The sequence below is a fragment of the Diaporthe citri genome (genome assembly GCF_014595645.1).
Source record: "Diaporthe citri strain NFHF-8-4 chromosome Unknown scaffold_7, whole genome shotgun sequence".
Taxonomy (NCBI): domain Eukaryota; kingdom Fungi; phylum Ascomycota; class Sordariomycetes; order Diaporthales; family Diaporthaceae; genus Diaporthe; species Diaporthe citri.
Genome location: NW_025064852.1, coordinates 4,588,479 through 4,616,324, shown reverse-complemented (window position 1 = coordinate 4,616,324; position 27,846 = coordinate 4,588,479). Strand labels below are relative to the sequence as shown.

Genomic DNA, 27,846 nt, shown 5'->3' with positions numbered 1-27,846 from the left:
CGTCGCGCCTGTCGCTCCCAATCCGTTTGCAAAACCTGAAGCACACGTCATTTCCTCGATCACCAGAACGCCTTCCTTCCCTCATCATCCAAAGCCTCGCAAACACAATCAATTGTCACCTGCCTTTCAATATCCTTGACGCGAGCCTTCCCAGCCCCTTCCCCAATTAACTCGATGGACAAGTGTTTGGCCACTGCCAGCACTTCAACATGACTCTGGAAGGGGTATTCAACCACCTGGTTCTTCCCCCGAAGCTGCCTGGTGGACAGGATCCTCACCTTGATGAGGAAGCTCAGGATTTCGTGGAGCGACTATTCAATGCAGTTGACAGCCTAGACGAAGCTACCCACAAGGTGTACACCGAGTCTCTTTCCTCTCTGCGGCAGTCTCTTCGCCTCTGCGCTCAGCTCAATCGTGGCTGCCTTGACAAGGATACCCTCGCGGCTGCGTTCAAAGACCTCGGAGACGCCCCACTGATACTCTACGTCGTGGAGCAGAACGCAGCGCTGATCATCAGACAAAGCAGGTAAGTCTTTCCCCGTTGATTATACAGGCTTCATTATTATACGTCTCTAACATCCGACCTCCAGTGAGACCAAAACGGTCACTTTCGAGGCTTTTGAAGCGTCGCCTTCATCGGAAGACGTGCTGGCTTCCGAGAATGCCTTGATTCAAGCTTTTCCGGGCCGTGCTTGCGCGGTCCCAGAAACTTGTTTCCATCACGAAGACTTCCAATCCTCCCTGGCCGAATTCCTGGAGAAGGCCAGTATGGAAACCCTGAACCGACTTGCGGCAAAAACGAGAAAGGCAGGCGTCGAGATAACCGAAGCAAGAGACACGACAGATCCGGCCATGATCACACAGCTTCTCATGCCTCTCCTTGAGAGTCTTGGTCAAAGTCTCCAGGTTGAGAAATTTCAAAAGAGGGTCCGAGACGACGTCAATATTGAAGTGCAGAGCAAGACTGGTTCTACGCTTCCTTTCCGACGTCATCCATTCTGGCTCATTCTGCGTGTCGCAATTCAACGACACCTAATTCTGTCCATGGGATACTACGGTGGGCGGGCATTGTACAAGTCACTCATTGCCATCGTTCTTGCACAGCTCATGACCAGTGCTGTCGGGCAGCTCAAGCCAGAGCTGACGCTAATGCTTCGAGCCAAGCTCTGCCGACGCCTGGCCAAGCTCGAGCAGGAAAAGGCCCAACGCCTGGGAGACAACGGCGTCTACGAATGCTTCCTCAGCTCCATGGGACCGTGGATGGAGCAGACCATTCAATCAGTCACGAACAGAATGGAGCTTGTTTGGGACCACTTCAAGAAACGAACCATGCGACATGTCGAGCTTCTGCCACCTCCACAATTCGTTCCTCTCGACCACCTGCGTCTGCAACTGCGCCAGAGTGGGAACTATCTTCAGGGGCTCCTTCGCCAGCCCCAAGAGCAGAAGCCACAAAATTCTGTTTTCGATCCGATGCGTATCAATGATGAAGTGGTCAAGCAGGTCCAGAAGTTCACTGCACGCTATGTCAAAATTTTTGTTTTTGAGGAGGGCATCAGGTACGTGACTCATGAGGCATTAGTCATTGCTGTATCCACGGATCTCGGCGGGAATCTATGGTTCTCGTTTCATTTCAGCACTCACGGTCATTGATGTATTGTTGCTGCCACATTCTGACAATTGTTTACTTCCAGGAGTCGGCGTTTCCCTCAAACCTCTACCACGGGCACTTCATCCACTGAAGCAAGACAAAATGACGAACCTGAGCAATTCATCACTACAGGTTTCGATCCGCCAACCCGTCATGTTCCTCCCGACGACGCGCATAATGACCAAGCCAGCGACCGATGTGTTGAGCTCGCAGAGTCCCTCTGCGAGTACTTTGCGACGACCGGCAATGCATATGAATCAAATCCAACCCAACTGAGCGTTTTCGTGCTCAACGTGCTTCATCTATGGGTACTGATGGATATCGCAGCTACTGAAGCATGCCCTCTCATACGAGAATACCATCCAATATTTACACCTGAGCTCTTGAATGTTGTGCAAGTTGAGCACTTCGAGGACTTTCATCGACTTTCCATCATTCAAAGGCACCTGAAAGACAGGATAGATGCCTGCCAGGCTGATTCTTTCGATATCCTCAGTTCTGAGAACTCACCCAACTGCTTTGCAGCAAAGTACCTGGTCAGTTCCAAGGAGCTACAAGCCTTGTATCTTGAGATCCTACAAGATTCCGAACAAGCTCGAGAGAAGAAGAACCAAGAATGGGAAGCCATCTCGGAAGAATGCGAGCAGCTCTCTCAGGAGATCGCCGCGCTGTCATGTCTTTGTACTGGGGAGCCCGGCGACCGCACCAAAGACGACATCAAGAATTGTACGAAGTGTTTTCTCCGAAGGAAACGCCGCCGCTTGGAGATTCAGGTCCACGAAGATTTTCTTCCAATTCACGATACCAAGGCAGCTAAAATCCTCTTCGAGCTTTCCCTACCACGCTGGTATGAAGCGTATCGTAACGTCACCTTCAGAATCATCAACGATCTTGCGTGGCCTGCTCGAATTGAGCAAGATGAGCCGCCATTGGTTCTGCGTGATTTTATTCCGCTGGCGAAATACCAAAAGGAACGGTCTGTCGCTGGAGGCGTGACACTTGCCTCACCGGCAAAGAGCTTCCTTCAGACACACTGGAGAGTCGTCCAGGTCCTCCGAGGCTCAGTCCGGGAAGTCTTGCGCCCGCATGGCCCCGAATTTGATCTGTATGATGTTAACAACAAGGTATGGGTCCAAGGCATTGACAGGCACTCCCTGACGTTCCAGCATTTATGTGGAATTGTCATACCAGCATGCCTTCGAGAACAGGTGCTTCCTGCAGATCCACATCCACCAGCTGTCCCCGAAGGCCCGTCCTCTTACGCTGTGATTGCGAATCAGCGCCAGTGCCCACAACAAGTGTCCATTCACGAGTTCTCCGCATACCAGAGGCTTCTTGCTGGTACATCACGACGTTGGATGACTATGCTTGTTGAACTGGGTTCATCGCATCTCAATTTCTCCAGCACCGAGACAGTCCGGCTCTTTTCACAGTTGGCTCTTCAAGCCGGTCCACCTGGCATGCGTGGTCTGCGCGAGTCATACCGGGTTTTTGCTGACGATGACTTCTGTTTCCGTCTGGCAGAGATGATTGATCAACGATTAGAGGCCATCAAGTTAAATTGGCGCGAAGTCAGCCTCATGGAGCTGTGCATTGCGCTGAGTCAACGCCTTTTTGTATTCACCTCCTCGTACGAGGCACGTGAACTAGCTCAAGGATCCATTCGCTGTGCCCGCAACGCCACCCTTCGATGGATTACCAGGCTTCGTGAAGAGCTGCGAAATGCCAAGGACGGCTCTACTGCAGAGAGAGCGGCTGCTTATGCTTTCAAGTCTGCTCTCCTATGCCGACGGACCTTTGCATCGACATCAGATCAGCTGAGTGCCGAGGCATTGAAGGCGTACTGCGAGGCTTCTATCGCATTGCAAGAACATATGACAACCGGCTTCGAAAACGACCCTCTGCTCAAGATGATGGTAATACAGGACACAAAAATGGACATTCGAGAAACCATTTACTCATCAATGCAGGATCATCCCCAAATTCTAGAATCGGCTATCATCAAGAGCTGGTCGGAGTCCGGTGGTTCAACTGATACAGCATTCTCTTCGTGGACATCAACGGAAGGAAAGGAGCCATGGGTGGTGGCACGAATTACCACGAAAGTTCCGGCCCCCATGGGTCAATCTTATTCATTCAGTCAGACTGTCCACTTCAATTATGTATCGGGCTTCCTGCTAGTCAATGGCAAGCCCGCCGGTCGTCTGCCAGAGCGCATTCGCAATTCAGAGGAAGTCAGAGAGTTATTCGGAGACCACACGCATTTGCGGACCTACCCATCCGTGCTGAATGGCATGTCCCACCAGCTTGTGGGTCTTGTCGAAGGCTGGCAGATCCACTTTGGCCTCAGAAATGACGAAGTACTTGTTCGGGCAATTTCAAAAACAGCAGCGCTGGAGTTCATCCCACGGAAGGTGTTCTTCAGAGAGACCGCCTACGATCTGCCCGTGGACTTACTTGAGAACTGTGTCCATTTCCTGAATCTGTCAACAGGACGTCTACAGATTCACCGCCGGCCCAGAATTTGGACACTGAGAGAACGGGACTGGGTGATTGACCTTCGCAGTCGCCAGTGCACACGGAGCAGCGGAAAGCTTGGGCGACTCTTGTGTCCTTACTCTGAGACTTCACAAACTGTGGCAAGACTTTTCAATCACTTCGAGCGACCGGAATTTCTCAAGATCTTCTTGTCCACCAAACACAAGTTGTGCGTTGACTTGAGCCGATTTGAGCTGTCGTTCCATGTCAACAAAGCCAGGCGGCTTGAGGAGACCAAGCTCGGCAAAGAGTTTGACCCGAATCAAGATGCCGGTACGCTTTATGGACTTCTCAGCAAGCTTGTTCTTCGAGACATCGCAAATTCGAGGAGACGAACCGTCATCGTGCCGCTCGGAAGGAGTGTGTATCGTCTGCGTGAATCACACGTGGAGGTTTCTATAATTCCATCGAGCGCAAATGCCTATGCCAAATATGAGGTCGATGATGTTCTTGGTCGGCTTACATGTCCTCCCGAACCTGCCTTGCTTTATACCAAGGCACATCTGCACGCATTGACAAGCTTCCCGATTCCGGACACGTTAACTGGAAGGACTGGTACCGAAGAAGCTATTCATATTCTCCAGTCCGGAATGTCTCAGCCATGGACCCCACTTGGTCGAAGCCCCATATCAGAATTGGAAGCCATCGCTGCACTTTCTCCGATGAGGGAATTCTACCCCGAGGACAAACGTAGCCTCCAAAAGATACAGTGGAGTCCTAATCTTTCAGTTTCAATTCAGCACGAGCGTCTGGAAACCCTCGCGCGAGACCTTTTGCGCAAGTCTCATCGTCTGCAGCCTTTCTCAGAGAACACCCTGCATGTCGACGAGGTGGAGATGGCGTCACATCTACGACGACGGGCCGAGATGAGGCGCTCTGTCTACGATCCTTCTTCGATACACCCACCCAGTCGCAAACCTTTCACCAAGCACACCTCCAATGGAAGCACCTCCAACGGAAAGCTGCAGCCGTTCCAAAATGACCCAGATCAATCAACACGGGACAGGTTTTATTCTGCCAGGGACCAGGGCATTGATTCCACTATGGCTATGAATGTCAAACACATAGTCAAAACAACTTTCAAGAGACCCTTCTACCTTTCCAAGAGAATTGACGTACGATCTAGGCTTATTGGAAGACAGATCATTGGCGGATTCCAGTCTGGTGTGGCTCCAGAGGGCCTAGGCAAATTGGTTGAAGACACGGTGATAGAACAATTTGGAGAGCTCGTCGAATTCAGCAGGCGCTTACGCCCCGATCGACTGTACAGACTTGCTTTTCGACTCGCACTGTTAAGCTTCAAGCCGCAGGCAGACTTAGATCTGCTTGAGGTGCTGGTCGCACTCGCGAGGTTGGATTCGCTGAAGGTTTCAGTTCCACCTCAACACCCCGTTTTTGTCGACTTTGATCTCATGGCGCCTACAGTCGAACATTTCGAAGCCTTAATTCAGTCCGCTTGGCCTCCATTCCTCCAACCTCGTGGAAGGAAATCGACGAACGTGGAATCTCGAGACCAGCACTTGATGAAATGCGAGGAAGAAGGCCGGCGGCTTGCAAAATGGTTCGTCAGACAATGGCCGTCCGAATCACCATCCCTTGATGGTTTCCAGTCCGGGACAAAGCTGCTCGACGGGACTGAAGCCCTGGACTCGGTTCTTGAAGTGTGGCAGCGGAAGCTGAACAATACCGAGCTCGACCTCTACATTGATGAGATCCAAGGAATCTTGGACAAATTTGTGACCGAGGGCAATGGCATAATGCAGGTATCACAACCCCTCCCTCTTGCCCCCACACTTCCCAATCACATTTCTCGCACAAAGCCCGTAACTCCATCTCTTCCTCTCGAGCTCCTCGACAAAACCGTTCACACTTTCAACTCGTTGATGCCGTTGAATTCGCATTCGGTCCAGTGGACACAAATGCAAGCTACGTCCAAGCCTTTGCCAGCCGCCCCGAGACCGGAACTCAACGAACTGCAGCGGATTCTAGCTGCATTCTTGAACTCAAACGATCAGCTGAGAAAGCTTTATGGAGAGGATTTACTCCAAAGCTTGCATGCGATGAGGAACGGTCAGGCGTTGTCATGCAGCCAAAGTCCAGATTTGCAACACCGGTACGAATCCGCATCACAAATAGTTTATTTCATTGATCGAAGCCGCACAACAATCGCAGAGCAGTACCAATCCATTACTGAGGCACTGGCGAAGGGCGACAAGCGCTCGGTCTGGCTCCGAATGGCCCACCTCTGGCCTGGAGGCAAAGTGACCATTCTGGAACAGCTTCGCTCGACCGCCAACAGCCACTTCGGCGCCGGGATGAAAGAAGCAATTATCAAATTCGGCGTCATGAACACCGAGCTCCAATGGCTGGAGAGGCTTCGACATTATCACCTCACCAATGACGGTGCCAAATTGATTGAAGCTTTGAAGAACACAGGGCATCAAAACTGGGACCCTCTGCAGAGACCCGACTGGCTGCTTATGGAATTGGAATGTGATCTTCTCATCAGGCCTGAGCAGGTTCAGGTTGCCAACGCGATCATATCCCCATCATCCGGCATGAACTCTGTCTTGCAGATGAACATGGGTCAAGGTACTGTACTTCGCCACTTGTCGTACTGGGGTTTCGCTGACCAGTATGTACGTATAGGCAAGACGTCCTGCATTGTGCCAATGTCAATCGCAATACTCGCAGATACCAGCCAGATTGCTCGCCTTGTCGTGCCCAAAGCGCTGTTGCTGCAGTCAGCTCAAGTGGTTCAGTCGAGGATCGGCGGTCTCGTTGGTCGAGAAATCCGCCACATTCCCTTCTCTCGCCGGACGCCATCCACGGATGAGATTCTTCGTCTTTACAGGGACTTGCACAAGGAAATCCGTGAAGAATCAGGCGTCCTCCTGACTACGAGTGACCACATGCTCTCATTCAAACTCAGCGGCCTCCAACGTCTTGTCGACTCGAAGACATCCGAGGCTGAGACGATGATTCGATTTCAAGAAACATTGACACGATTTTCCCGAGACGTCATTGACGAATCCGACTTCACTCTGGCGGTCAAGACACAACTCATCTATCCAGTGAGTCTCTACCCACCCAAACATTGAATTCATGCCAAACCCCACATGCTCAATTCTTTTTTTTTTGCTGCTTCTTTAAGAGCCTCATGAACTCTTCCATCAGACCATCTCCCCCCCCCCCCAACTCCTCCTAATTTTCCCTTTTTATCCCTGTGTGGCCGGGCGCCATCCAGTACTGCTACAACCCAACCCTCAAAAAAGTCAATTCGGAGTGACATAGATTCGTGCTGACCTCTTCTTCAGAGCGGTCCTCAGCTGTCTGTTGACGGGGCTCCTCACCGGTGGTTGATCATTCAAGAGCTCCTCCGACTCTTCGAGGAGCATCTCCCTGCAATCAGAAGAGCGTCCCTTCCAGCGTGGAAGTCGTTCCGCGCTCACAGCTGCAAGCTTTCCCAATGGCGTTTTTGCTCAGACAGGATGCTGAAGATGAATTCCACCGTCTCATTATCGAGGACATCGTCAACAACCGGACCTCTTTCTTGCGACTCTTGGAGTCCGGAGTTCCGCCAAAGAAAGTTAGGAGGACCATACGGCAATTTCTGTCCGAAGCCGACACTAAGATGCAGGACAAAGACGGACTGAAAGAAGTGGTCAATCTTTTTGCTGATCAGGAGTCCGCAGCAAAGACTCTCCTACTGGTTCGTGGTCTTATCTTGAACAGAATTCTGCTCTTCTGTATGAAGCGACGTTACAATGTCCAGTATGGGCTGCACCCAACACGAGACCCAATGGCTGTTCCGTTCGAAGCCAAGGGTGTGCCTTCTGAAAGCAGCGAGTTCGGTCACCCAGATGTTGCCATAATCTTGACAACGCTGTCGTTCTACTATGCGGGGCTCACCCCTGCTCAGTTCCGCCAGAGTCTCTCCAGTGTGCTCAAGGCTGATGACGCTGCCTCCGCATACGACCGATGGATTCATGGATGCGACACATTGCCAGCAGGGCTGCGTCACTGGAATGTCATCAACTGTGACGATGATGGCCAAGTTGATGAGCTGTACACCCATTTGCGTCTTGACAGGAACGTTCTTAACTCTTATCTGAACGCTTGGGTGTTCCCCTTGTACGCTAAGCAATTTGGCTTGAAACTCTCGGCGTCTGCATGGGATCTTCCCAACTACACAAGACCCCAGAAGTCAGCGTTGTCGGGGGCGAGAAGTACGGGTTTCTCTGGCACCAACGACAACAAATCGCTGCTGCCGTTGACGATTCGCCAAGATGACCTCCCTAGTCTGGTTCAGACCAACGCAGAGGTCCTGTCTTATCTTCTCCAGCCGCGGAATCGCCACTACTACTGTGCAGCCTACCATGGCACTCGGATGACCGAAGAGCAGCTCCTGCACAAGTTATACAAGGAGAAAATCATGGTTCTTATCGATGCTGGAGCCTACATCCTTGAGCTCAGCAACCAAGCACTGGTCAGCAAGTGGCTAGAGATGTACCCAATGGCCAAAGCTGGAGTGTTCTTTGGATCGGACAACCGCGCCTGGTAAGATATTTCCACCGTTGAGGCAGGGGACCCAGAAAACTCGGATTAGTACCAAAGCTCTAACTGGCAACAGGGTCCTCTACAGAGGGGTCAAAAAGAAGAAGGTCCCACTTGTTGCGACTCCTTTTGCGGACAACTTGGCTGATTGCTTGGTGTTTCTGGACGAGGCACATTGCCGTGGAACCGACTTGAAGCTTCCTCAAGACGCCAAAGGAGCGTTGACACTTGCTCTGGGCCAGACGAAAGATCAAACCGTACAGGGTAAGTATTGTGGCTTTTCTTCTACAGCGCTCAAAGTCTAACAAGATGCAGCTGCGATGAGGCTCCGGCAATTGGCAACGACTCAGTCAGTTGCCTTCTTTGCCGGCCCTGAAGTCCATCAAAGCATCATTGATGTTTGCAAGCTTCCGAAAAATGGCTTCATCCACTCTGGACATGTCGTTAAGTGGCTCCTGGAGCAGTCATGCTCTGCCAATGAGCATCTAGTAAATCTTCACCTTGCTCAAGGCGTGGACTACTGCCGGCGACTTGATGCACAATGGAGGTACGATAAGTTCTTAGCCACAGACGAACACCGCATGATGCTGCTTAACGTCATCCGGCAGCAGGAGCGACAGACCCTGAACCAGCAATACGGTCAGGTCTCCGATAATTCCATCAAGGGCTCATCAGATGAGGTGGTGTTCCCTTGTCTCAAGACATTGATGTCCAAGCTGGCCTCTCAGCGGAGGTCCATGGCTGGCAAATTCAATGCGAATGGCATGCACAGCTCCGCTCTTGAGGAGGTGGAGCAGGAGCGCGAGGTCGAATTCCAGGTTGAAGAGGTGCGCCAGGTCCAGAAACGCAAGGTTTTCAAGCCGCTCGCCTTCTCCCGCCTACACCCTGCTTTCGAGGACTTTGTCCACAAGGGAAGGCTTGTTGGCGACGAGGGATACGTGCATGCCTTCACCTTCCTGGGGACCACATCCATTGGTCAGAAGTTCATGGTAAAGCGAACCTCGAGCCGTTTCTTCGTCTCCAAAGAGTTCACTCGCACTGTTGTATTGAGCAAACAGGGGCAGAATAAGCATCCCGACAACTTCCTTCGACCTGTTGAGTGGATCATGTGGAGCTCTTTGACGGAGACTGCCCTGGTTGTCATTCCTGAAGAGGCGGAACTTCTGATCCCGATCATCCGCAGAGCTGGCCCTAGGTGTCTGGTCCACCTCATGACCTACGCCGCACCGGTAACCAAGTCGACCCTGCGGAACTTCAACAGCCTCAAGTACTACAATATGCCGACACTCCCAGACGATTACCAGTTTCCAAATTGGTTCACCGTGGAGTTGGGCATTCTTTCGGGACGGCTTTACGTCAGTCATGAGGACTGTGCCCTTGTCGCGAAGTACCTGCAGATGTCGCAGCAAGTAGAAGACCAGATGGACGGTTCAGCGGACGAAGAGGAAACGTTTGCGCGAAATCCTGTCACGTTCATGTTGGAGTGGCTGGCCCATCGCAGGCAGTCAGATATCCAGCAGACACCCATGGGATACATTCTAAGAGGCAGGATCGAGGCGCTGCACCCGGAGCACCCCTTCTTTACGGTGAGGACGGACGAGGATCAAGGCGTCTTGGAGGCACCTTTGTCAACCGGAAATCTTCGCAAGGTGGATGATGATGAAGACGATGATTCCTCCGATCTGGATCATGATGATGATGAAATTGACGAGGGATGGGACGACCTCGGGCAAGAGCTCGAGGGACTAGGGCTAGGAGACGGCCTCGTAGACGGCCCCGCAGAGCATCTCGGAGAGGATCCCGGCCGAGAGAGCCCTGTTGATGGCTGATTTGCAGTGCTGTGATGTTTGGCACGAATACGAAAGTTTGGAATCTTGCTGATTTGGCTGGTTCTTGGTGTACGAGTAGGTTGGAAAAGTTCTTGATGCAGTTGCTCTGGTAGAGAAAATCAAAATCAAAGTTTTATTTTTGTAAATGATGGGCTCCTTCGTCATCCTTGTGTTTTCTTCAGCATGCAGGGACTGGCCTGCTTCATGCCACCAAGAATCCAGGATGGGCATGCTCCCGCGACTACAGAGTATCAACCGGAGGATGGCGACAAATCAGCAGGGGCGTTCGGTTCGGTGAACATAATCCATGAGCAAGACAAGAATCTAGCAATGGGCGTCACAGGGGCTTCTCGTCAAGATCAAACCAAGACTACGATTTGGCCCGAGTCCAGGACTTGAGTTTTGTCTCCGGACTTTTGTCGAGTCAGTGCCGCGCCTGGCTTATCTCCCTGCAAGAAACTGCTCAGCCGGTGGGAAATTGGCGCCAGTCCCGTTGCAGGGAGGATGCCATGATCTAAAATGACAGTAGGAAGGGTTCGATGCTTCTAGACTGATGAATCGCGTGGGATGGCGCCCGAGATCCGACGTTAGCTCGGCGCCTAGCTCCTCGTCGCGTTCGACCGTGAAATTGGCTGCGTCGTTGAAATCGGCAACGTGCTCACTACTGGGAATTCCAGTCATGGCCCTCCTCACCTTTTTTTTCTCTTGGTCTCGCGGCACAGTCGCCATCGTTGGTTCTTTGGAATGGGGCCTGAATAGTCCGTTGAAACAAAACATGGCGATCGGCGCTGGGGTTGCTAGAGCCATCGAAACATCGGCAGAAGTCGATCAGGTGTCAAATTGAACAGGACTCCCCGCCGAGTGGGCCAGAAATCCCCAGGATCGCTCTGTCAATGTCGTTGCGAGGGGTCCGGTCCAAGAACCTGGGCAACCTTCCCTCCTCATTTCACACTACTACCGCTGGACTCAATCCGCTCACTGACCATCCGGAGTCCGGCTGAGCTGACCCCTGACCAAAAGCCCACTCACCGTTCCCTCATCCGGATGCTGTGATGTTCCAACGGCCCACCCTCGAACCTGGTCAGGCAATCAACTTATTGCAGTGGACCCGATACCCCGGACCGGTGGGGACCTCCCACCTCTCCTGATCGTAGGCGCCCGTCTCGGCGAAGGCTTACATCCTCCCACCACGCCTTGGCATTTAAGTAGGACGCGCCCTGTCGAGAACGCTGCGAGGATTTCTCGTTGCTCGTGGTTCATCTTCGCAACAGCAGGCATTTTCTGATACTGTTTACTTCTGGACTGTGTCCGAAGCCCCCCCCCCCCACTGTCTTTTCTGCACTCTTTCCTGACCTGTGGTCAAATTCCAATCATTTGTTTACAAGCACCGTCTCTGCGACCAACAACAGACATCCACTCCCTAGAAAATGCCTTGCGTGAAGACGTCCACGCTCAGCAGCGCCCTGACTGCAGCCACGGCAACCCTGTCGTCCATCTACTCAGGCTCCGTGCCGACCTCGGCCCCGGCTGCTGTCCAGACGTCCGTCTCCGTTGCCACGTCCTCGGCCGTGGCCAGCAGCGCCGCGGCCCAGGCCACCGATGCCAGTAGCGCGCCTGTTGCGCCGACTGCGACCAACCAGACCACATACGCTGGAATCAACATCGCTGGGTTTGACTTTGGTTGCGGCACCGATGGAACCTGCACTGTGGTATGTTTTCGCCTGGTGCTTCAGCTCGTTTTGGTCATGGTGGCTGACGGTAGACACCTTTTAGGATGGAATCACAGTGCCCAGCACTGGTGCGGCACAGATGCAGCACTTCTACAAAAATGACAACATGAACATCTTCCGCCTGCCTGTCGGCTGGCAGTATCTCACCAACAATGTTGTTGGTGGGGACCTGGACTCTACCAACTTTGGGAAGTACGATGGGTTGATGCAGAGCTGTCTTGACCTTGGGGCAAAGGTAAGGGACCCCATGATCATATCTCTCGGCTGAGGATCACCACATGCGTCATTCAGGTCTCATGTACATGTTCGAAAATTTGGACATGAATGGTCTCAAGGGCTTCAAGGAAATGTGGCTAATCGGGTTCTAATCAGTGTGTCATTGACATCCACAACTACGCCCGATGGAATGGGCAGGTCATCGGCCAAGGCGGCCCGACGAACGACAGTAAGCTGCACAGGCTCGCATCACATCCCCAAGGACCACCACGGCATACACTAACACATGACCGTGAACAGAATTCGCCGCTCTCTGGGCCTCTCTGGCCACCAAGTACGCTGACAGCCCCAACGTCATCTTCGGAATCATGAACGAGCCCCACGACGTCACGACCTCGGCCTGGGCCGAGACCGTCCAGGCCGCCGTCACGGCCATTCGCAAGGTCGCCCCGGACCACTGGCTGCTCATCCCCGGCAGCACGTACTCGTCCGCCGCGGCCCTGCCCACCGAGGCCGGGCCGGACCTGCTCAAGGTCACCAACCCGGACGGAAGCACCAAGAACATCTTCTTCGATGTGCACAAGTACCTCGACGTATGTATCCTTCCCACCCTTGCCCACGATTACCATGTCCCGTCCGTCCAGACAGAAAAAAAAAAAAAAAAGCTGACAAGACGAAAAACGCAAACAGAGCGACAACTCAGGCACCCACACCGACTGCACGACCAACAACATCGACGACGCCTTCGCGCCGCTGGCCAAGTGGCTGCGCTCCAACGGCCGCCAGGCCATGCTCACCGAGACGGGCGGCGGCAATACGGACTCGTGCGAGAAGTACGTGTGCGAGCAGTTCGCCTTCCTCAACGAGAACGCCGACGTCTTCCTCGGCTACGTCGGCTGGTCCGCCGGCGGCTTCGACAGCACCTACGAGCTGTACCTCACGCCCACCGGCACCTCTGCGGACTCCATGACGGATACGCCTCTGATGAGCAAGTGCTTTGCTCGGTAAGGGCGTATGAGCAAGGACTGGTATTAGGATGAGGTCGGATCTTGATGACCATGATTCTGGGTATGTTGGATGGTGGAATTGGGGTGTCGGAAATCTTTGTACTATACATTTCACTTCTTTCATCCCCGCGTTTGAGGCGGTTGCCGAGCAAAGCAAAGGAATCAAATGGCCTGCTCTTCCATTTGGAATCTTGTGGCAGTCTATGACTCAAGTCATCCACGCACAGTCTGAAAATTAGGCAATCGAAGTTGATTCGAGACGTTCCTGCTCATCGGATAACTCAATGTTATGTCTAATCCATCATCCGGAAAATGAAGAATAACTTTAGAATAACAGTGACTCCCAAGAAAACCAGGCATGTCTATCAGGAGTAAGACAAGATGAAGAAGAGCAATAGAAATCAGTCCAGCAACAAACATACTCCGAAAGCAGGACCCTAGCCTGCCAGCTTCACCACTTCTTCTCACCAGTTGTTGGCTTCGCCTGCGAGTCAGAGGAAATTGATAGTGACGCCCTTGGAGGTTCGGGGAACATAGACCTGGACATGGTCCGACTCCTCAGCACCATCGTCCCTCATTTCATGCAAGAGCACTTTCAGAGTACGCCGTCTGGTGTGTATTATCTCTTCGCCATCATCCGCTCCACCCGTGTCAGCCTCGTCGCCCTCGTCTTGGAATCCAATGAAGTCGTCTTCCGTCGGCTCTGTTTTGATGTTCGTCATCAGGTTGTTGTCTTCGAGGTCCTTGGGATCGTCGAAGATTCGCTGTCTCTTTGTGCGGTGTCTCTTGTTGTCCAGTCTCACCAGGCGTCTCTCATTGCTTGGATTGTTGACATGACGGGCAGGTGAAGCGTCCGTGGCCACGGTTGCGGGTTCCGTGGGAAGTGAGACGTGGATGGTTCCATCGCTGTTTTCGCGAGCTGGCTGATCTGTGTGACCACTGGATTGGGGCTCGTCGACCTGGCTTTTGTAGGCTTGAACCAAGGATTCCTCAGTCTGTCTGGGCCCACCCTGGTATTCGCGGATGAATGATCGAAACCAAGGGTATTTCAAGACCCTGTCTCCCCTTCGCTGGTTGGCCTTGTGGATGAAGTAGTCCAGGACCTTAAAGTCCTTCTCCATGGCGTGGAAAGCAATGAACTTGTGGATGTTCATGTCTAGAAAGCCGCGGATCGCCTTCATGTCGTCGCACAACTCGCCCAGGTTCTCGGCATCCCTCATAAAAGCCCTCACGGTGTAATTGTTGGCATCTGAGTCATTCCATGAATGGGCCTCGGCAAACTCAACGGCCATCTCGGCGATGTCGACTTTCCATCCTCCCCGGCGGATGCGATCCTCTGCCTGTCTTCTGCGGTTCTCGAGGTCCACCCCAATCACACGTTTACTGTTTCTGGGCTTATCCACTCCCAAGTCCTCTGTATCGGAGCTTCCGAACGGGTTATCACCCACTGCACCATTCCCAAGCTGTCTGACCCGGCCTGAACGGGTTTGCGGCGGGTCCCATTGATCTGGTAGCACAGTCGAGCGAACACGGTACGCGGGGTCTTGAGGTTGATGTCCTGGGACGCCATGCAAGTCCGAAAGTCGAGTCTGGCCACTGGGTGGGTTCATTGGAATCGTGGGCGTGTTGTCCGTGCCGAAGAGTCGTCGACGGGGGTTCAGGAAGTACCCGTCCATCCTAGATTTCTGGCGGATGGATGGACGGTGCATTTCGTTCGTGCGAGGATGGACAGTCTCACGCACAGTTGAGACGCCTGGGTTGGCGGAATGTAGGCGTGGGACGCAAGATGCTTTTGAGTGAAACAAATGTTTTCAGGATTGGAGTTGCGTCTGCCAGTTGTGATTGCGCTGATGCAAGCGGGATTTGATTGCTGATGGATAGCAAACCGCTCCTTCTCGATGACAGCTCTGGTGGTGGGTCTGCCTAATGATGGCCCGCTGCGTGCATTTGGAAGCTGCAACACAAGCCTGAAACTCTGCATAAGGAAGGGGCCACTTGAAGGCAACTTACAGAAAAAGTCGCCCATGAAGGAAGATCATGCTGGAATGCCAGTGTTGGCGTCACACCAAGTGAGCTTTTGTCTCTCTACCGCGCTAACTTATGCCTTGATACAAACGCAGCGTGGTGCATGTAAGAGATGCCCACGGCGCTTCCTCAGGAAGTAGGCATAAAGCCCGCCTGCCGTATACACCGCTCCGACACTGATGACAACCGGCCATTGAAATTGATCAGGCCTTGAGAAGATGATTGTTGTGACGTAAGACAGTATCTCGAAGAGATTCTGGAATGACGCCTCCACCGCAGAAAAAGTACCCCGATGGTCGTCCTCAACCTCCTGTCGTTCGCCAAGTCAGTCATCCTAGCCATGGGTGAGGCTTCACAAATGAGGGTGTAACCTACATCCTGTATGATGTTCTGCGCACAGAGATCAAAGCCCCAGAGCCCAATCCGACTCAGCGCAACACCAACCGCAAGCCCCGTGGCCGAGAAGATGCTATTCGTGCCCTTGCCCTCAAAGTCAGAGAAGTACCATGCCAGCACTCCAGCAAGGCACGTCAATCTGCCAGGCGAGGCTCCATATGCCAGCCCGCACGACGCCGATCTTCTTCATCAAGTAGGGTGCGGCCCACGTCGCGCTGATCTCGAAGACGCTGCCAACCCTGGCGATACCCATGTGCAAAGGCGTGTACCCGACTGAAGCCAAGTAGGTGATCATCTGACCCGAGAAGGAGAGGACTGTGAAGTAAAGCAGGGACAGCGCGAACGAGGCGAGGAACGCCGGGTGGCTGAAATAAAACGGGAGCGCCTCGATGGGCAGGACGCCGCTGATGGTGTTGAGCACCTTGGGCCCGACAGACCGGAGACGGCTTCTGCCGTGGGCCTCTGCGCCTCGGTTCGAAGCCACCGAGTCCCTGCGGTCCGAAGATGGAGCCGCCTCGGAAGTTCGCTGCAAGCCGGAGACGCGCCTGTACACCTGCTCGATGGCGACGTACTCGACAATGACTGAGGCCGCGTTCATGCCAAGGGTCGTCCAGATGGCGATCTCCGTGGAGGCGATGGCCACCAGGGACACGGTCAATGGTCCCACAAGCTTGCAGAAGAGGTCAATCCGTCGCATGCGAGCGTTCATTGCTGTTAAGGTATTAATATCACGCTTGACCACACTCTGGGCTCACAAGTGGCGAGGAGGACTCACTGCGACGGGCCATCTCATTGTTCTCGGTGATAACAACGACCTTTGTAACTCAGGTCAGTACGAAATAAAAACGGAACACGTGCATGATACATTGAGACGCCACATACCCAGTCCCTCTCAACTGAGATCAGGTTCATGGTCGCGGAGAGCTTCTCCACCACACTCAGGAACACAATCACGGCAAACACGCCAGCATTCTTCCTGGACCCAAGCTCATCCTTCTTCAACAACAGCACCAAGAGCAAGGCGCAACTCGCCGCAACAGGGACCCGTTGGCCAATGATGCTGGCCCGGATGAGGTTGAGACGGTTCCCCTTGTTGATCCAGTTCCCCACCGGCTGCGCAAAGATGATGTATCCCGCGTTCCGGACGAGGGAGTAGATCGAGACCGGGAGGAGGGTGCCCGGATAGATAAAGGTCAAGAAGAGGGCGGCGCCGAACTCGAACAGGCGTGAGTTCCACGTCGACAGGAAGTGTGACACGTACAGCCTCAGCGCCAGGGACCGGGGCACGCGGTTGGGGATGACGGCGGGGTCGTTATCATCGTCACCTTCGTTTAGGAGGTGATGGCCAGGTGTGGCATTGACTGCTGCGATGTTGCTGGTCTTCGGCGCGGCGATTGGACCTTGTGCACCTTCAGGGCCGGGTGTAGCCTCGGCGGCATCCGTAGTGTCCGGCCTTCTGGCGGTGGACGCCGAACCAGTGGACGTTGGGACTCGGTTGATTTCCAGGCTGCCTTTGCCGGCCCCAACTTGGTCTTCAGTCATGCTGGGCGAATGTGTCACCGATGCATGCCCAGGAGATGAGATTTGCACAAGTCGTTGGTTGCAGCGATTTTTCTGATGGTGAAAATGGCAGAAAAGTCGAAAGTTGCAGGCCCGCCGATGATCGGTGAATGGGCAGCTCCAGAATGAGGTGACTCGGCATCTTGCAGTCCCGGCTCCTCGCTTTCGGATCCGCTCCGTCTCCCGCGCCTGGGCGTCGTCATCTCTTGCCTTCCCAAGCCTGCTTCGGCTGCAGACTCCACTTGTTCTCAACAAGGGTTATTTAGCACGATCTGATAACTTTATTCAGCCACAAATCGATCCGAACCCAGAGCTTGTCAAGTTCGAGCTTGCGATGCGCGGATGCAGCCTGTCGAATCACAAGGCAAGACTGAACCAGGGGACTAGGAAAGTCAATCGGACATGAGTTGCTCCACCCTGTACTGCCGACTGTGTGAGAACATTCGCGTGACGCCGGAACGGACAAACATTCATTGAATGGACGTTGCTTCGGTGCTTCCACCTGATTGGAGCACGCACACGGCAAAAGCACACGGGCGCCTGAAACGCCTGCGAGAAAAAGGATGCCGTATCTACATGTGAATATTTCATTTCGTATCACTGAAATGATCTACCTCTCATTGCCGTTGAGTATCGCCTGTAACAGTCACAGACCCGGCGTCGGCTTGCCTCATGCGTCGAGTCTTTTTCTCCTCATTCAACCACTCGCTACCACAGGAATTGGGCTGGTAGCCAATCACATGTTAGAATCAGGCGGAAACAAGGTTGTCGATGGAGCCTTGGATCCTGCCCCAGCCGCTTAGCTGCAGCCTGCCATGCTCAAAGTTCGGCCGTCTTACCCCGGAGATCCCAGCCCGACGCCGATGCTACTCAGGGGAAACCCCGAGAATGTACACCCGCTTAATCGATTTGCCGATGCAGACAACACGGTAACCTCCTGGGTATCGTGTGTCACGTACACGGGGAGTGCCCAAGAGGTGTATGGTATTTCCGCACAATGCAGGAGCTCGTGTTGACGGACCGAAAAGGCCGATAATTTAACCAACGCATGTCAGTCAACGGGTCAACTTCATACCACATGTATAAAGATGGGTTTTCGCATGATGATACTCTCGTCAAAATCGTCTCTGGTTGACATCCATCTCAGCAGAACAACACCTCAGCCTCGAATCGTCATTTCCTTTTCCCGACAAGGTCAATATCAGCTGCATCACCCCGAGAATGGCTCGATTAAAAGTCCTAATTTGTGGCGGCGGCATCGCCGGCAACGCCCTCGGCTTCTGGCTCACCAAATCGAACCACGACGTCACGGTCGTGGAGCGGTACCCAGACCTGCGGGTGACGGGGCTGCAGCTCGACCTGCGCGGGCCCGGCATCGAGGTTCTGAAGCGCATGGGGCTCGACGAAGGGTTCCGCGCGCACGCTGCGAAGGAGGAGGGCACGCGGGTGGTCTCAAGCTCTGGGAGGGAACTGGCGTACTTCCCGGCGAACAAGAGCGGACAGGGCGCCCAGAGCATCACCTCGGACTACGAGATCATGCGTGGTGATCTTACCAGACTGCTATACGGTACTTCGAAGGCTAAGGTGTTGTTTGGGACATCCATCGAGAGCTACGAAGACAAGCGCGATTGCGTTGAGGTTGTGTTCTCAGATGGCAAGACTGAGCAATTTGATCTGTACGTATGAGTGTCCCGTTACTGAGCGCTTCACAGCATCGAACTTGATCGGAACTGTCATAAATACTGACGCACTTTCTAGACTCGTCGGCGCGGATGGCCAATGGTCACGCACCCGAAACATGATGATCGGAAAGGACACCCCAGACCCGATGCACTTCCTCCGCGACAACGTCTACATCGGCTACTATACCATACCCAAGGAGATGGAACCGGGCGACAACTACGACGCCAACGTCTTCCTAGCGACAGGGGGCCGGATGATCTTCTGCCGGAGGAGCGACCCGCACAAGATCCAGGCATACTTCGAAGTGATGAAGGGAGGCGCCACGGAGCGGCTGGCCCAGGCGCACAGGGGCGGCGTCGCGGGCGAGAAGGCAGCCCTGGCCGAGATATTCCGCGGCGCCGGCTGGAGGACGGAGGAGTTCCTCAGGGGGCTCGAGGAGGCGGACGACTTCTACATGGAGCGCCTCGCGGTCGTCAAGCTCGACTCGTGGTCCAAGGGCCGCGTGGTCCTCGTCGGGGACGCCGCGCACTGTCCGACGGCGGCCACTGGCATGGGCACGACTTCCGCTATGGTCGGGACCTACATACTGGCCGGCGAGATCGAGAAGCACTGCGGGGCGTCCGGGGGCAAGGAGGGCCTCGCTGTCGCGCTCGAGGAGTACGACCAAAAGCTGCGGCCTTTTATCACCCGGGTCCAAAAGGGGGTTGTGGAGGGCTCCAGGGTCTTCGATCTTGTGCCTACGTCGTGGGTAGGGACTGCCTTTCTCCATGTGATTCTGAGACTGGTCATGCTTCTGAGGTTGATGTCCATTGTGGGCTGGTTTTTCCAGGAGGACGGTGGGGATGAGTGGCGGCTCCCGGAATACGATGAGATGCTTGGCAAGGCGTAGGAGAGGGGATTCTTACTTTCTCTATGGACGTATATTCTGGGACGCACATACTCAACTCAGCTTATGCACATCATTCCATTCCTTCCCGAAACCCTCAGTACGTGATACGAAGAATCATTGTCGATGCCAGTCTGTCCCATTTCGTGCATCACACTCAAACAAATCCACATACTCTGGACAGAACGAATCGAGCGGTTTCATACTAGTTCAAGGGTATACAAGGAATGTATTCTATTTTTAACTACTCAGGTATGCAAACAACCCCATGTCCTCCTTTCAATCCCCTCATTCACACCGTTCTCGATACTGATCGCTTGACCATCCAGACTTTGAATCATGTTAGAAATATGCTCTATCACCACTATGGCTAAACTGAGTACTCACTGACAAGGCCGAGTGTGCTTCGCATTTAAGAGACACAGACGCTGCCTTTGGTGTAGCAAGTAAGGCCACCGCAGCAGTCTGCCTCCGAGTTGCAGTGGTCGAACTCATTACCGCATTGCTGTATGTCTAATCTTAGCTTTGAACGCACTTGCATGTCGTTGATGGTGAAGTCAAGGGATGTACTCACGGCAGCTCGCTCCTCGACGGTGTTGACATCAGGGTTGGGCAGGGCCACGGCTGTGCCGAGAAGGGCAATGGCGATGGTGGTCAGGGAGAAACGCATCTTGGCTGAAGTGTTCGTTGGGTGTTGTGTGAATGGATGAGATTGGATGTCTTTTTTGGCGTGTCTTGGGTCTGATTCTGTCAGGAACTTCGAAGGGACATTTCATGCCTTATATACTCTTCGCCGTAATCCATGCGTTGACCTTGGTTCGGACTTGTCGGTCGCCTTCTGATACGAGCGCAACCTCAACACTCCACACGTCGTCGCTCACTCAGCTCTTGTGCATCACAGGCACCTGCATGGTGTCCTGAATCATCAGCCCCGGCCAAGCCTTTGTGAAAGCTTATTTGGTGTTGGTCAACTGCGGCGACTGGGTAGGATTGTTATCCTGGTTATGGTGGCCAAACTGGCAACTTTTCCAAGTGGAGACTTCGTCGTGTGGGTCGAGAATCCATCTGCTGCAAGTGGTAAGCTGACAGGTGGAACATCTGTCCGCTTCATGGTGTTTATAGCTTCAAGTTGTTTGTGTCAGTTCAAGCAGGCAACGCTGTGATTGAGGAGCATAGAATCCTTCAGTGACGTGGGCAGTGCATTGTGGGGCTGGATGTACCGGTTCATCCATTCATCCTCTCGGCAGTCGGTGCAACTACGAGTTGGGAGGATCCAGCATGTGCCCCTTCTCGGATTTGATACTACGTGAGATACCCGTTTCAGAGATATTATTCAGGGATTTATCAAGTGGTCGCTAACACGTTTCTGATACCTTGAGGCTCTCAAATCTAACACAAAACTGCGTGTGACATTTCACAAGACCTTCCTCTGTGGACAGATCTGCACGGAGCATTGCCTGCTCTCTCTCTACACTTTCAGCTGGTCTATACTCATGAATCAAAGTCTTCGCGGAACGATTACACCACTTTGCGTTTCCTCGGGTGCCGGATTGACGATCATTTGTCACAGCGGGGCATCGTAAGACACGGAGGAAGATCACCGCCCAGCTGGTGAAAATCGGGGTCCTGTGGGTTCCTGTCGTGTGTCCATCCGCCGCTTCGGACATCGTCTCCGAAGCTACGGTACTCAGCCTTCTTTGCGTACACCGTTGTGGAGCCTATTGAGAGGACCAATCGACGTTTCTAGTGAATTCAGCACGGATCTCAGGTCTCGTGCAAGATCAGCACAGCTTTCATTTTTCCAAACTCGGGTGCGCGGAGATGGGGCTGGCTGGAAGATGGCGAGGAAGTGAAGCATTCTGCATACCGATCCGCGCAGGTTGAGGGACATGATATTTGCAATTACAGACTGATAGCCAGAGAGATATTCAATAGCTGGTATGATTATATATAATCTCTTTAAATAGTTTGGACAAAGAAATGTGCTTTATCCAGAGATAATTCGTCCAACTGTCGCAGCATCCCCACGTATACACACATAAGCAGGCACAGCACAAGGCACACCAGGCCCGACATGAACACGTCTAGGAGTACATATGGATAGCTGCCACTGCTCAGATAGCTTCACCAGCCCGGCCGCCGTGAGAACTCTTCGTTCGCCTCATCACTCACGTTTTTCTTGACGCTGTGGAATGACAGCTTCATGATCCAGGTCAGGGGTATCCCGAGGATGCCTCTGTATCTGTCAAGCTCTGGCGGCCTGCTAAATCGTGATGCCGTGATCACCTCGGGTAGAATGATGAAGGACAGAGACGCACTGCCCGGGACGCGCGACTAGGAGACCGCAGCCGGACTCAAGTGACTTGAAGTCGGGCGTGCAAAAAGGACCCTTTCTCGCTGCCGAATATACAGATGGTGCCGAGATGCTCAAGCGGTCCATCCATCAGCGTCTTTCCAACTGCCATTCAGTATACATATTGTAGTCGGTTGCCCAATCGTCTACGTAGATGTAGTTTGACCGATTCAAGCAAGACGTAGGCTCCTCAGGGGATAGCGAGACGCTGAACATGTCCACACACTCCCCAGCCATAATCGCTCCTTGCTAGGGTTACAACGCGGCAGCACGCCTGCTACACTACAGCATGGTTGTGGTGTCCTACCGGAACAACAGAGCTGCAAGGCTGAATCATCAGTAGGATAATCTTACAGGCTCGTACATTTTTAGGCGATTAGAACGATTGTGGGTAGTTTGAGATGGTATGATGAGGGTTTCGGGAAGTTAATGCGGAGTGTGTTGCAGCCTTTTCAAGATCACCCAGACTTGAGCCAGTTGGCTGTACAAATCTATCACCACACTGGCCCTAATGACGGAGATTCGTCTTGCAAAGGAATCATTTATCTCTGTTTCCGCAATCAAAATTTCATTAGAATCTATCCCACACAGATATTGTCTAAATAATGACGGGCGACTGATCATGTTGGATCTGAGGGTTTTCCTTACCGTTTGCAATGTTTATTTAGGTGCATTGGAAAGCATCCTTGTCCAGACTCATGTTTACTGTTAGTTGTTTCCATTATCCCCTTGACGAGGTTTCGATAAACTCCAGAGCCCATCTAGGAACACGTGTGTACTGTGAATAGGCCACCTTGGACTGGAGGACTGGTACTCATCGTCTTCATTTAAGCTTGTGAATGCTGTTTGTTGGAACATGCAAAAGTCCACAGCAGTCATCCACCACCCGTAACACTGCACCATTCAATGTGTACAGTACTAAGTTGTTTGCAAAATAGGGGCCACACCCTTTCTAAAGAATTACTTAAGAAATTTTCGATCAGTGTAATCTCTTCGATCTCTTTCCTTCTTTTCATCCTCTGCACAGCTCACTGTGGACCGCAATAACAAATACCACACTTTGTCCTCCACATACACGACACCCTTTTTCGGCAGGGAGACTTGGAACTCGCCCCCTGGACACACAAACGCCCACCATGAGGGTAAGCTTATCTCCATTTCAGGGCTACAAGAAGCCACATTTCGTACTGATTCGAAATACTACAGACCTTCTCTATGCTTGTGGGCATCTTGCTCGCCTTTTTAGGCGTGGCATCTGCGATTCCCACCGGAACCGCAACTACGCTGGAGGGCGCAACCCGTGCCAGTCTTGGTCCACGTCGGAACGGCTACAGTGACCTGCCTTCTCACGTCTCAACATACAACTGGGGCCAGCCGTACAATGCCATCCCCGACTACGTCATGGCCAACGATCCTGAGACCGGTGAAGACGCCATCATCTACACCCAAGAGGAGATCTACACTGCCATGCAGGTGGGTGCTATCCACAAATTTGAACAGTTTGTTGATGGAGCTAATCATGTATCTCATGGGGTTATAGCAAGGCTATGAGGTTCTACAACGTACCCGTGATCCGAGTCCTGGCGAGTTTGTCACGTACGGAAAGTATGTTGCCAAAGATTCGTTTATGGATTTTCGACTTAGTGCTAACAAATCTAGTATCCAGTATCCTTCCTACCTTGACTTCGGTGATGATAACCTCGATGGCACTCACTGGGGTCGATTTGGTGATTATCACAACTTTGACTTGTACGCATGGCCGCTACTGTGGACAAACTCATACACAGGCAAGTGCAAGCACTCCAGCCCGTTCTATCATGTCAATTCGGCGGCAAAACAGGACACCGTTGTGCTGACAGAATCTAGGATTCAACCAAAACCCTGGACAGGATCGTGTAGTGTTTACTGAACACGGTGTCTACCTTGGAGTCATCACCCGGCGCCCGAGTGATGCCTCACCAGATGGAGGTTACCGATGGTGCCCCCCAACAAATGGGTATGGCCAATGGATCGCCCGGTTCATTGGAGGCACTCGGGGTTGGGACTGGACCGGAGTGCCACCTGACGGAGCAAATAGCTATACTTCGCCCTCAAGGTGGAACATCGCTGCCAGCCAGCGCAAGATCTGGTGAGTACAGACCAATGCTGGGGACGCTGGAAATTTCCCTACTTTACTTTTTACGTGCCTCGATACTGACCCAGCAATCTCAGGATGGATTTGAACCCAGGCGGCATGCTACCCATAGGGAGCATCGGCGCTCAAGTCAACTCGTCCAACCCACCACCAGTCGACATGACGCCCCCGAGCGCTCCATTCGACGATGACAACCCTCTACAGTTTCCTCCCTGGGATAACTCAACCGGAGTCTGGCGGACCTACGTCCCGAGCAACACCACTATGAACCTCACTCACGAATTTGAGGCAGCCGACTGCGCCTTCGCTCGCGATCACGGAGCCGGCGGCTACCACCAGAGCTGTCAGACTAATTGGGGCGGGGGAAATAGCATGCAAGTCCGGGTCACTGTCTCCGGCACGGGGTATGTACACCAAGATGTTCCGGGCCCTTCGCCTTGGCAAGACTGCTAACAAAGAAAACAGCCAGAACACCAAGGGCTGGTGCCAGGGTATAATTGACAACATGATCAAGAACGTAAGTCCCATCCAAAATGATTCCAACCAGCCGTGCTGCAACAAGCGACTAACCAGCCTTCGGGTATAAATTCAGTGCGGTGGCAACTTCAACCTCCTCAACGGCGTGTACACCTGCAACCGAAACTACCCGGCCACGGCAACGTTCTCCAAGGCGACGGACCCGAGCGACCCTGGTTACGGCAGGTACTTCTACGGTGTTGACCTGCACTTTTATATGCAGTGGCCGTGGGTCGAGTCCGACGCCGACCACAAGTGTATGGCTAGTGCAGTGGAGCAGGGCAGCTGTGGGCGGTCGAACGTCAAGTCCCTGAACGGCAAGTGGTGCCGTAATGTCCACTGGAAGCCCAGCCCCCCTCCGCTGGAGTGGAGCAGCGACATGGGCCCTGCCTAGGGCATACGATAGGGCTGGAGAAGACTTGCAGTTGCATGAGTGTAGCCTACTTGGGCTCTAGATTTCGATGAATGTCAACATAGCGGCATACATGAAAGATCTCGAATCCCCAATGTGATGTGAATACGGAACATTGGACGCATCAAGCCCACTTCAACGCTGTTTTGCAATTTCTACTAGATATGCCTCGAACATTTGCTCGGCCATGCCCCCCAAAACCCCGCGGTCATGACGCAAAGCAGCTCTGTTGGGGCTATTCAGATACCGGAAAATTCCAGGGGGGGCTGTAGATGAGATTGACGTCAAGCACTTCAGCTCGGCGCCTGATAGGTAGTCTGGACCGCCAGCTCCCAGCCCCCTTTCCCACACTTTCGACCTGTACATCCAGGCTTATCTAACAACACGTTGGGCAATAGTGCTTCACCACCCTGTTTTAAAACATTCGTCAAAATACGCCAGCACCATGAGCGACTCAGAAGCCAAGAACAAAGATATCATTGACGACCACGACCCGGCGGAAGAAGAAGAATTCGTCCCAGAAGATGCGGAGGCTGGTGCTAGCGACGAAGCTCCAGAGCCTGATCCGGAGGACGTCAAGGAGGTCCTAGAAGACAACGAGGTCAACGACGAAGAACCCGCTGAAGAAGACGAGGACCAACAAGCCGAGGTCGACGAGGTCTATGATTCCGGCGGTGACTACGATGAAGACATCGAGAGCGAGGTCTCAGTCGAGGATGACGATGAGGCTGACAAGGAAGAGCCGCGAGGCACGAAACGCGATAACGAGGACGAGCAGCCGTCGTCGTCCAACAAGAAGCAGAAGGGATCGAATGGCGCCAGTAGCGCGGCCGAGACGCCGGAAGCCAACGGCGCCGAGGCCGAGGGAAAGGTCGGATCGAAGCACGACGACCCGCGGGATCCCGAGACGCAGGGATCAGCGGGAAGGCTGCCGGAGGTGGGTCAGCAAGTCGAATGGAAAGCTCTGCCAGGCTTTGTGGACGGCGAGGTCGTTGAGATTCTCCGCGAGGAAAAGGACGTGGAAGGGAAGACCATCAAAGCGAGCGAGGACGATCCACGGCTGGTGTTGAAGAGCAACAAGTCTGGGAAAATATGTGTGCACAAGCCTGAGGCCGTGTATTTCAAGTAATTTGTTCCAAATGCATACATACTTTCTTCCAAATTCCGGATGACCTCTTGGAATGAGTTGTGTGTCCTTTGGCAAGTTGAAATGCCTCCAGTTCTCCTTGTCCGACGGGTAACGAGACAGGACATGTGCAGCCTCACGCTTATCACTAGAGCGACAGTCGTTAATATAACTGTTAGGCATTGGTTTCTTTCGTGCTTAAATATTATCCGTCTTGGACATGATCATCTGGGATCTACCACGCTCATAGTGATGAAGCATACGAAACAGTGGTAGTAGCCTTAAAACATAATTGAATGTTAAGATGGATTTGCATCCCCAAGATATCATAATTTGAAAGAATGGGTTTTTGAAAACCCTGGACTTCAGCCAGTATGCTCAAGACATTATGCTCACGTCTCACATTTATGGTGCCCTTTGAGAGACAGGAATATGCGACGTTTCATGTGTCCAACACAGAAAGAGCCTGAGAGGAGAAACGCAGACCGCATTTTTCTAATAGGTGCTTTCATGTCCGGAGAACTGGAATGACTCAGGATTCATGTCTTCTGGTATTTGTAAGTAGCTCGAGTGGTCTCGTTTTTAATCTGTACACATATGCTTCTTAAGCAATATGCATGCAGTCCCTTCACAGAGTGATAAACGTTTAAACACCCAGCGTTAAAAAAAAAAAAAAAAAAGTAGCTTGAAAGCGCTTCAAAACTAAGAATCGAGACACTGGATCCCCAATTATCAACTACATTTCATGATGTCGCCGTACCGACAACGTTCATGAGAACCCCTGAAATCATTTAACAAGCGAAGCATAAACAAGCCGACATGAAGCTGACAATTGGTATCATATTGGCCGTTTCTTTCGCCGCGACTCAATTCGATAAGCAGTCTGCCCTTGAACGATGCCTACAAGCATGCACAAGAGCATTTCTTTCGTGTTTCTACCGCCGCCACCTCACTGAGGAGCCCGGCCATTCGGATGTCGTAACCTACCATGACGACGACATCAGTTGCAACCTTGGCTGCCACGGGGTCTCTCGAAGCAAATTTCAGGAGGACATGTCTGGGAGCTTGCTGGGGATCGACCCACCCCAGTAATAGGTTTTTGGATTGGTGATAGACCAGTTCTTTTAATGCTTATAAAGTATGCCCTTGTCGAGGACTTTTGACGAGGTCGTAAAATTCAGCGAATTATAGTCTAGGAACTCCGCTTCTCCCCACGTCACATCGCCA

At 52.8% G+C, this 27,846-nt stretch overlaps 9 protein-coding genes across 9 annotated transcripts; 6 read left to right on the top strand and 3 right to left on the bottom strand.

Moving 5' to 3' along the window:
* Positions 1-209: 209 nt before the first annotated feature.
* INS49_014397 (uncharacterized protein) lies at positions 210-2,920 on the top strand (the record flags this gene model as incomplete). The annotated part of the gene is made up of 4 exons (XM_043175088.1): positions 210-526; positions 591-1,559; positions 1,695-2,775; positions 2,843-2,920. The coding sequence occupies 4 exons, from the start codon at positions 210-212 to the stop codon at positions 2,918-2,920; spliced, it is 2,445 nt and encodes an 814-aa protein (XP_043022033.1).
* A 2,827-nt stretch (positions 2,921-5,747) lies between these two features.
* On the top strand, positions 5,748-10,575 carry INS49_014396 (uncharacterized protein; the record flags this gene model as incomplete). Its single annotated transcript, XM_043175087.1, has 7 exons — positions 5,748-5,750; positions 5,800-5,952; positions 6,397-6,824; positions 6,891-7,263; positions 7,680-8,749; positions 8,823-9,010; positions 9,062-10,575. The coding sequence occupies 7 exons, from the start codon at positions 5,748-5,750 to the stop codon at positions 10,573-10,575; spliced, it is 3,729 nt and encodes a 1,242-aa protein (XP_043022032.1).
* A 1,427-nt stretch (positions 10,576-12,002) lies between these two features.
* Positions 12,003-13,529, top strand: INS49_014395 (uncharacterized protein; the record flags this gene model as incomplete). Its single annotated transcript, XM_043175086.1, has 5 exons — positions 12,003-12,284; positions 12,349-12,540; positions 12,678-12,750; positions 12,822-13,114; positions 13,212-13,529. The coding sequence occupies 5 exons, from the start codon at positions 12,003-12,005 to the stop codon at positions 13,527-13,529; spliced, it is 1,158 nt and encodes a 385-aa protein (XP_043022031.1).
* Positions 13,530-14,019: 490 nt separating this feature from the next.
* Positions 14,020-15,204, bottom strand: INS49_014394 (uncharacterized protein; the record flags this gene model as incomplete). Its single annotated transcript, XM_043175085.1, has 1 exon — positions 14,020-15,204. One exon carries the CDS (start codon positions 15,202-15,204, stop codon positions 14,020-14,022), a length of 1,185 nt encoding a protein of 394 aa, XP_043022030.1.
* A 422-nt stretch (positions 15,205-15,626) lies between these two features.
* INS49_014393 (uncharacterized protein) lies at positions 15,627-17,491 on the bottom strand (the record flags this gene model as incomplete). Its single annotated transcript, XM_043175084.1, has 5 exons — positions 15,627-15,863; positions 15,929-16,033; positions 16,059-16,660; positions 16,725-16,764; positions 16,832-17,491. The coding sequence occupies 5 exons, from the start codon at positions 17,489-17,491 to the stop codon at positions 15,627-15,629; spliced, it is 1,644 nt and encodes a 547-aa protein (XP_043022029.1).
* Positions 17,492-18,730: 1,239 nt separating this feature from the next.
* Positions 18,731-20,081, top strand: INS49_014392 (uncharacterized protein; the record flags this gene model as incomplete). Its single annotated transcript, XM_043175083.1, has 2 exons — positions 18,731-19,185; positions 19,268-20,081. The coding sequence occupies 2 exons, from the start codon at positions 18,731-18,733 to the stop codon at positions 20,079-20,081; spliced, it is 1,269 nt and encodes a 422-aa protein (XP_043022028.1).
* A 409-nt stretch (positions 20,082-20,490) lies between these two features.
* On the bottom strand, positions 20,491-20,748 carry INS49_014391 (uncharacterized protein; the record flags this gene model as incomplete). The annotated part of the gene is made up of 2 exons (XM_043175082.1): positions 20,491-20,583; positions 20,653-20,748. 2 exons carry the CDS (start codon positions 20,746-20,748, stop codon positions 20,491-20,493), a joined length of 189 nt encoding a protein of 62 aa, XP_043022027.1.
* Positions 20,749-23,567: 2,819 nt separating this feature from the next.
* INS49_014390 (uncharacterized protein) lies at positions 23,568-25,475 on the top strand (the record flags this gene model as incomplete). The annotated part of the gene is made up of 8 exons (XM_043175081.1): positions 23,568-23,573; positions 23,638-23,904; positions 23,972-24,036; positions 24,091-24,158; positions 24,298-24,559; positions 24,643-24,969; positions 25,031-25,082; positions 25,158-25,475. The coding sequence occupies 8 exons, from the start codon at positions 23,568-23,570 to the stop codon at positions 25,473-25,475; spliced, it is 1,365 nt and encodes a 454-aa protein (XP_043022026.1).
* A 463-nt stretch (positions 25,476-25,938) lies between these two features.
* INS49_014389 (uncharacterized protein) lies at positions 25,939-26,622 on the top strand (the record flags this gene model as incomplete). The annotated part of the gene is made up of 1 exon (XM_043175080.1): positions 25,939-26,622. One exon carries the CDS (start codon positions 25,939-25,941, stop codon positions 26,620-26,622), a length of 684 nt encoding a protein of 227 aa, XP_043022025.1.
* Between the last annotated feature and the right edge of the window lie 1,224 nt (positions 26,623-27,846).